Here is a 9290-nt window from a genome sequence, read left to right on the forward strand (position 1 = left end):
TCAAACATTATACTGGGCAAGTAAAAATAGTTTCTGGGCAAATGAAATGTGAAAGCCACTTGCCCGAAATCCTTAACATCAACCCCTGCATACACTGTACGGGATTTTGCCTTTTTAGGGCCGATTCTCTAGTCGGAGAACTTTCAGCCTCGTCCTGCTTTGTGTAGAACTAAGGAGGGGCGATTAGTCTCTCACGACCATCAGGCTACATTTCACCTCCTGTAATTAATAATCTCTAGATAATAAAAAATTATATATTTTTTTATTTATTGGGAGTATAATAAAGAACAAGGTCAGATAAACACAACCTCAAATTAAAAATTTGCCAAACAAAACAAAAAAAAACTCGCCATTACTCGTCCTTCACACACGGCTACGCACAGAGATGGCTGCTGCAGACGGCTACCGTTAGCCACAAAGGTCGGCTGGTTAACCCGGTCCTCTCAACATCTTAACTTTTTTCAAATCATGCACTAGATCAGTAAATGGGCCGTATAGTGACGCTTAAAAGCATAATGTTCTCGCCTGATCTTAAAACGTACTTTTATAGAACAACGGCAACAGAAAAGTGAACTTTGAACTTAATACTCTGAGCTCTGTGAGCGATAACCTGGAAGCTGCTGCTGCCGCAGTGCATGCTGGGACAGCTGTCAGTCTCAAGAGTGGACAAGTCTGCTCTGATGCATGCTGGGTAACAAAGGAGGAGCGAGAACAACATCCGGGGACTTTATCTGTTCTCGGTCTGCTGATCTTGTCAACTGGAACAGTACTAGGGCTGAGGCTGATGACGTTTCACGAGTACACGAGAACGCACAAGTACACATGTTGAGAAACAGCCAATCTCTTCCCCAATTAAGTGCCTCAGGGAATAGAAAGAATCATTTCTTTTTAAAATGGCAATTATATTGAAAATGCAATTAATTGCCCTGATCAAGTGTTTACAATATTTTGAAGGGATGTTTTTGAGAATTGATTCCACATGTGCAGATTGAACCCTTTGGCCTTGAATCACACTTTCATTTGCTATCCTAACAAACATAACCACACATAACAGTCTGAAAAAGTTATTAGATTAAGTATTAAATAACAACGGCATACAACTTTACAGCTGTAGACCTTCACAGCCAACACAGAACAGTTGTTTACTGAGCTTAAATTAGACCCGGGTGGAGTCTGTCTATTAGAGTGCTTATTAGGGCAAACGGTTTTACCTGCATAAATTTAGACAACATGACATGTTTTTAAAGGCTAGAAGTCACACACTTGTTAAAAAAAAATATATATGCCTGCTGTTTCTGCTCCCTAAGCGGGACGCCATGGTGCAGATTGGGTCAAACTGAACTAAACATCAACCTAGATGTGTGAAATTTTCTGTATGTTCTGAAACCAAATGTACACAGGACTCTTATTTACTCAGGCGGAGCAGAGGGAGGGAGAGCTGAGGGTGGAATTTCAGAAATCTGGCAACAGTGGTGCAGTTTCTCTCTATCAATCAAGAATTAACGACCAAACAGGCCGAAAACGAGGCGTTTTTATCAGAGTTCAGCAGAAGGTTTCATGGGTTCAAGTGAAGGTTAGACGCTGCTGCAGAGCTGCCCATGGGTTCAGGCAGGGGGTGATGGATCCGTGTTTAGGTTTATAAAAAGGAAAGCTGTGAGTGATAGCTGATAGAGCGTTTAATGGAGGTTCAGAGGAGGGTGAAGGGTTCAGTCGGGGGGGGCCAAACCCAGCTCCAGATGCATTTGTTTAGGAGTTTTTTTCGGGGTTATGAAAACAGTCAGCGGTTCAAACTGTGGTCATGTCCTCCGCTCTCGGTGTGTGTGTGTGTGTGTGGGTACCGGGTAGTTCCTGGATCGCCACCTGGCTGAAATCGCAGATGACGTCAGGCAGCAGGTATCTCCGCGGGTCGCCGATCTCATACACCAGCTGCTCGGCGACGGTTCCGAAGGAGACCAGGCCCCCCGTTTCAGGAGGCTTGGAGAGGACGAAGGAGCCGTCGCAGGAACATTCAACCACCGGGAAGCCCATGTTGTCCCTGAGAGCGGATCAGAAAGCAGCGTCAGGTTTCTGTCTGTCAGCCGGACGATCTGAATCTGGGGGATACTGACTCGTTTATACACTCAAAGCACCTAAAAACAACATTTAGTGCTCTTTATTAATCAGTGACAACTCCTTAGTGTTATTTAGGCAACCAAACACAAAAATGTTTCCTTAAACATTGATATCATTTCAATAAACAGCCATCTTGGAAATGTTTAGATTGAGCTTCAAAGTTTTCAGAGTGAATAATATTGCACAATCTGTGGCTTTCTTTACTCTCCAGGAACGGCTGTTTCAAAATCTTTGAAATGTAAACATTACAGATGTTTAACATTTATATGTATTGATTCAGTTTTTTAAACTAGAGGACTACAACAATACAAAATGGCCGCTTCTGGCCCTTTAGGGGAAATTTGCCGTTTTGCTGAGTATCTAAAGATACTGACTTATCAGGAGTACTTCTGATACAGCTGAGAGCTGTAGGTATAGTGATCTTATCATGGAGAAGCTAAGCTAATAGCTACTCTATGTGAGGCTAACAGCTATACTAGCTAACCAGTATTTAAAGTCAGTTTAAAAACTTGCAGAGTTAACCTAAATGTTTAATGGATCTAAGCTAACGGCTACTTGGAACCAAATTAACAACAATTCAGAGGGAAGGTAACAGCTAATTAGAGACTAAAGGCTAATTTATACTTCAGACGCATAGCCTCTGCAACCGTCAAATCTGTCCCCGCGCAGAGGCTCTACAACTGTTGTCGCGCCCCTCAAAAAAATCCTGACTACACGTCGGATGGTCGCAAACCTGTGCATACCTCAAGCGGAAGTGCGCAGACAAAAAGCAGCTGTGATTGGTCCTTGGTATGCCTTTCTGGCTGTCTGTGCGGTCGTCCTTCTCGATTCTTTGCCGGGGCGCGCCATTTTTAAAATCCGAGGAGCAATAACAACAATGGATAACCACAACGACAGGTTGATCGAGGAGGCTCGGAAGTACAACCACTTGTACGATGCCTCAGACATGTTGGGGAAAAAAAAAAACACCCCCGCCACAGAAACAGAACAAGTGACCATCACCAGACGTTCACGCGAACGCGAGTACACGAATACCCTACCCCTAGCGCGGGAAACGGAAACGCCTCCCCAGAAATACAAAACCCAGACCGAAGAAGCAGAACAACAAAACCAAAACGCGGTCACACCCAAACGAAAGCGAAAGCGGACGGATGCAGAAGCAGAAGCAGAACCCAACAACAACAACAAAAGTAAAAAGGTCCCAAAAACCCAAAAAACCGAAAGGAAACAACCAAAAAAAACAAAAACAAATCAAAAACGCCCAAAAAATAATAATCTAGAGTAAAAATTACACTATTGAAGCTTCTCAGGTTCTCAAAGCCAGCTAACAGTTTATGAGAGTCAAGCTAGCAGCTAGTCAAAGTCAAGCTAACTACTGAAAATATTTAGTTATGGATATGGGACAAGTTATGGATGAGTTCTTCCAGGTTCAGATGGTTAGTAGCACTCAAAAAAATCAGAAAAAAAAACAATTCTCTCTAAAAATTAGGGCTGTCTGACGAAAAAATGTAGTTAGATACTGAATACCGATAAATACTATTCACAACCCCACTTAGAAGAATAATATCCCTTTTGCGGAGAGAATCAAGATAAAAGCTATGCAAGCTAACTGCTATAAGTAAATCAAGTTTATAGCTAATATGTTAAGTGATGGCTGCAATCAAGCTAACAGCTAATACAATTCAGAACTGTGCATAAAATAATTATCTAGAGTAAAATAAAAAATAAAAAAATAACATTATTGTAGCTTCTCAGGTTCTCAAAGCCAGCTAACAGTTTATGGGAGTCATGCTAACAGCTAGTCAAAGTCAAGCTAACCGCTACCATGAAGCAAGCTCACAGAGGATCACTTTTACCACAATTTGTAGGGAATTTGAAAGTTAATCGAAGTCAAGCATCATTTATTAAAACTAAGAGGTTCTCAAGTCCTAGTTAATGTTTTTAGGAGTTAACCTAACAGCTAGTCGAAGTGAAATTAACTGATTTTCAGTGTTAAGTATGAAAAAAAAAAAGTGATCAGCTAATAAAATCTACTACTTATGAAACTTAATGAAAGAAATATAGAAGAAGGAAGAAAATCTTAGCTTGGTTAAAATCTTCAATTAAGGTAAACTTTATATGTATGGAAGTTAGTTAAAGTCAAAAATGTTTCTAACAGTCTCACTAAAAGTATTTTTTTTTTATCTAGACGTTTTACTGCTTTCTTTTCCCTTAAGATAGTAAAATATCTATATAAACTAATGAAAATATTTGGTTATGGATATGGGAGAAGTTATGGATGAGTTTTTCCAGGTTCTGATGGTTAGCAGCACTCAACAAAATCAGAAAAAAAAAAAAAAAAATCTATGTATAAATTAGGGCTGTCTGACAAAAAAAAAAGTAGTTAGATACTGAATACCGATAAATACTCTTCCCAACCCCATTTAGAAGAATAATATCCCTTTAATATCGAGGCTCTAGTTCAGGACATGATTCAAATCTGAGTAAATCACAGAAAAAACTGGGATGGATGATTTTTTTTTTTCCTGTTCAAATTTACCAGTCTGGAACTTGATGCCAGTCGGTAAAGATGCCCCCGGTACTCTGAGCGCCACACTCAATCAGATGACCAGCCAGGCTGAGAGACAAACAACAACAACAATAATAAGGGCTTAACAAATGCATAAATAAACATTCTGATGTAAATTATCTAAAAGAAATGTTAAAAAGCTTCCAATTATGTAGTTAAAATGATTCTGATTAAGTTTTGGTACCTCCCTGCTGCAAGCAAGTCGTAATCGTCTTTCTTCCATCCAAACTGCAGGAGAAAAACAGATTAAGAATAAACACGTTTAGGCCACCAACATAAATCTTTCACCACAGCTCTAAAGTAACTGAAACCACACTTTTACAAACTGAGTCAACATTTAGATACAATATTTGTTTCTGTAATTTACACCTTCTGTTGAAAAGTCCAAGCATGAAACGATATTTAGACTTATGTTGTGTTCACACCTAAAGCAGCAGAAGCAGCTAGTTTAAATGCAAAGTCAATGGATGAAAAAGCAAAAGGTCCCGCAGCACGTCTTGAGCCTCTGAGCATTGGACGCGTGCGACGTGATACAAACGCAGCAGCTGCTGGAGTTCGAAAAATTGAACTTTTGCTGCTCAATGCGCCACATCAACCAATCAGAAAGCTGATCTGGAGCTGGCAGGGAGACAGACAAAGTGCTGCAGGACTTTATTGAAACCGTTTATTAACGCCTAGCATTTAACGTTTATTAAAGTACCTGCCAGTAAAATATGTTTGATTTTATTATGCTGGTCCCTGCAGTTTGGGCTAAACAAGTGCACCCTTTCTGAGGCTGTCGTTCTATTGGCTGGAAAGGTTGCTAGGCGACGATCCAACTGCAATCTGAGAGAGAGCAGAAAAAATCCGCAAGCAGAGCCTACGGGTTTGCGTGCGTATCTGAGACTCGAGCAGAGCGCGGTTTGTGCGCAAAGAGAAGGAGGCAAGCGAGAGGAGAAAATATCTGTGCAAGAAGCATTAAATCTGAGAGAAGAAACAAAGATTTGAGAGAGAAGAGAAAATATTTGAGAGAGAGCATGTTTTGAGTTTGAGCATTATAAGTTTTGAGTGTAAGAAGATTAAATTATTTTCTTAAATTGAAATTATGTGCTCTTGCATTATGGCAGGATAATTCTAGCTCCACCCACGCGCATCAGACCCACTTTTTCCGCCACGCAGCCAGAGCAGCAAAGATGCTTCAGCTGCGCGTCAGATCTGAACTATTACAAAAATCTAAAATAAAGCAGCACATGAGTTTTTGCTGCTCCTAATGCTTGCAGTCTGAAAGTAGCATCAGACTTAGACAAACTTGATTGTCATTTTGTTTACACAGAATGTATCCAAAATAAATTTTTGTTTTCTGCAGCTTTCATAACATTTCCATTTCTTAAAGTGCAGCCTTGATCAAAATGTAAACATTTGGAGAAAGAAACATGGTGAAAAAGAAATGCATTGAGCATTAAAATATATCTGGTGCAAATATGCAGTGTTTTGGTTTGGTGTTATTAGTTTGATGCAGAGTCTGTGTCATGATTTAGAGTTTTTTCAACATTCAGCTGTCTGATGGTGGCGGAGAAGAAGCTGTTGCTTTTTAAACCCCCTCAGTTCAGCAGCAGCAGCAGCAGGGCTGTGATGCTTCCCTCTCCATGGATGCTAGCCGGTAGCCGTACCGCGTGCATGAGCGGCCCCAGAGCCACGGCGCTGTCCACGCAGCGCCCCGTCACCACGATGTCAGCTCCCAGATCCAGGCAGCGGCGGATTGGCTCTGCCCTGAACACAGGGGAGGGTCGTCAAGTCACCAACAATATTTAAGGTCACTTACTACATTATACAATCAGATCTGGTTTGAATCCTTGAGAAATAACCTCATAATGATCCTGAATCATTTGTTTGATAAATATCACATGGATTCATTTAAAGTTTTACTTCCTTTAAGCCAAAAGTCACCAAGGTGTCTAGTTTGATTTGATGGTAAATAGAATTTTTCTCCTAGTGCTCGCTGTGTTCGTACCCGAGGTAGGCGTTCATGCTGTGCAGGGTTTTCGGCAGCGGCTGTCTGCCGCCGTCGGCCATCTTTACCTCAGACAGGCGGCTCCTCTGCAGCATCGGAGAGAGGAGGAGATCAGCTCAGGTGGACTTAATCGCTACACATCATGATTTAAAAAAAACAAAAAAAAACGGTCATATCACATCAGAGGAGGGGGGGTCGTACATGGGGCATGAGGTCATCACCGGTCACCACGGCGACCTTCAAGTCCAGCCCAGCCTTTTTGACCACTTCCTGTATGGCGTCGCTGCAGGCCAGAGGGTTCACTCCCCCTGCGTTGCTGACGACGCGGATGCCTGACGAGAAGAGAGGCCTGCGTTGGCTGTTGCCATGGAGACGGAGGGCGTCTCCCGCGGAGATGTGGACTCACCTTTCCTGTGGATGTCGTTGATGAACGGAGCCAGAGCCACCTGGACAAAGTCTGGAGCATAACCCAGGTTCTGCAGACGGATGGAAAGTTAAAACATGGGAGACACCGCCCTCTAGAGGCTCTGGACTGCAGCTGCAGCTTACACTTTAATACTTTTCATTAGTAGAACTAAATACAAATAAAAAAAAATTAAAAACATTATGAATATATATTAATAAAGAAAAAAACTACCATAAAAAAAACAATAGTTATGAAAAAAGAATAGATAAAAAGCATGAGAGGATGGATGAGAACATGTTGAAATCACACAAAAAAGGTCAAATAAATGAGAATAAAATCTATGAGGCAAATGTGAATAAATCTAATGGATTATACTCATTGGTGTGATATGTTTTTTGCTTTTTGTTATATGGTCAACAGAATCCCCCGTTTACAAAGCTAAATCTAAAAACAGTTAGTGTTCAGTAAGAGCAGCAGAATCAACTGGAACATCAGCCCTAAGCGGGCGTCCTGCTGACAGATAAGAGACTCACGGGCATCTTGGTCCTGGCAGCGGTGAGCAGAGACATGGTGATCTCACTGAGGTAGTCAAACACCAGGAAGTCCAGCTTCCCGCCGTAGATCAGCTGAGGGACTGAGGACAAGAACAAAAAAAAGGGGGATGAGCTTCACGGCGCCGGATATCAGCAACAGCGTCCATTTAGGTTCTCAGCTACAGTTACTAGTTAAATCTCCAAGATTAACATTTAACTCATCACCTGGACATCAAATGATAACGGACCACCTGACTGAAAGAAAGGACAGCATTAAAGGGGTCATAGAATGATTCTATAGGGTATTTGGTCCTTAAGGTCTCTAATAGGGTGTGTAACATTGGTTGAGCTGAAAATGGCATATTTGCTGTTCTATGAGCCCTAATGCAAGCCTGGTTAAAAGCCCCAGAATGAATTGACAGGTTTTCTTCCTTTTATGGTATGCTCATGAATATTTAGAATAGCTGCGCGCTGATTGGTTGGTTTACAACGAGCGAAGCAGCTGAGCAAAGACGCATCATAGCAACAAGCACTCACTCACTGAAACATCAAATTGTTGATATGGTAGGGGGACCAGACGTCCTCTTTTCCCAGACATGTCCTACTTTTTGTACCTAAAAAAATGTCAAAATCGTCCGGGATTTTGGTCGACTACAGTGCAGCACATAGTGGAAACACACCGGGCATTCGGACCCCGGTGAACGGAGGCAGGGAGCCAGTAGGAGACGGAGCGACTGAACCCGACCCCAGTAGCCTGGACACAGGCGGCCCAGTGCTTCCCCACGCCTGCCTTACCGGCCCCCCAGCCCCCCTTCCTCCGGCTGAGGATGGGGGGCTCATGGCTCTACGCTGAGGAAGCTATCCAGCAGTCGACACTTTTATCCACCCGTTTTATGGTGGAAGTTTAGAATTGTGAGATTTGCAGAGAAAGGAGGTGTTGATGGGGTTTGATCTTCTCTGTACGTTCATTTCACCCACTGAACTATCGTTATTCATCTATGACAATGGAAACTCAGGTTTTGCATTCTATGAAACTGCAAACTGTTAAAAGTGCTTGTGGTTTCCTTTAATGCATGAAAAGATCATACAAAGGTGTTGAAGAAGCTGCTCTGGACCCCACACCAGACATGAAACCGGTGGGGAATGAGGAGGGAAGAGTTTTTCCTGGAGACATCTCATCAGGGCAGCACAGGACACGGTTGGGAGTTTCTTCCGGATGCCGTTTTTTTTCCAAGGCATTTTTTTTCTGGCAGGAAGAAACTTGAAAGGTCAAATTTACTGGAAAGTTCAGTTTCTTTTAGTGAATATTTTCCTATAATCAGGCCCAAATCCAGTAATATACTTTAAGAAGAAGAAGAAGAGAATGGTGGAGAAAAGAATCTCAACCAGCATATCCCTGTTCTACAGAAAAGGATTAGGGCCTCTGAAAAAAATAATAGAAAGTTAACTGATTTTTAAATTTTATTTCAGTTTAATATGGGAAAAAAGAATTCTGACTTTAATCTCAGAATTCTGACTTTAATCTCAGGATTCTGACTTTTTTCTCCCAGAATTCTGACTTTTATCTCTCAGGATTCTGACTTTTTTCTCAGAATTCTGACTTTAATCTCAGGATTCTGACTTTAATCTCAGGATTCTGACTTTTTTCTCCCAGAATTCTGACTTTTATCGCTCAGGATT

At 41.7% G+C, this 9290-nt stretch overlaps 1 protein-coding gene across 1 annotated transcript in view; it reads right to left on the reverse strand.

Annotated features, from left to right (window-relative positions):
- LOC107082277 overlaps positions 1-8849 on the reverse strand; it is a 31894-nt gene extending 23045 nt beyond the window's left edge. The window contains exons 1-9 of the mRNA XM_015370877.1: positions 8699-8849; positions 7611-7711; positions 7078-7147; positions 6873-7003; positions 6672-6757; positions 6331-6430; positions 4866-4909; positions 4652-4729; positions 1839-2035 (exon numbers count right to left, since the gene is read on the reverse strand). Of these exons, the coding sequence (XP_015226363.1) occupies positions 1839-2035; positions 4652-4729; positions 4866-4909; positions 6331-6430; positions 6672-6757; positions 6873-7003; positions 7078-7147; positions 7611-7711; positions 8699-8849 (958 nt within the window). The remainder of the gene's footprint in view (positions 1-1838; positions 2036-4651; positions 4730-4865; positions 4910-6330; positions 6431-6671; positions 6758-6872; positions 7004-7077; positions 7148-7610; positions 7712-8698) is intronic.
- Positions 8850-9290: the final 441 nt, after the last annotated feature.

Source organism: Cyprinodon variegatus, unplaced genomic scaffold (assembly GCF_000732505.1).
Source record: "Cyprinodon variegatus isolate N-32 unplaced genomic scaffold, C_variegatus-1.0 Scaffold49, whole genome shotgun sequence".
NCBI classification, from domain to species: Eukaryota; Metazoa; Chordata; class Actinopteri; order Cyprinodontiformes; family Cyprinodontidae; genus Cyprinodon; species Cyprinodon variegatus.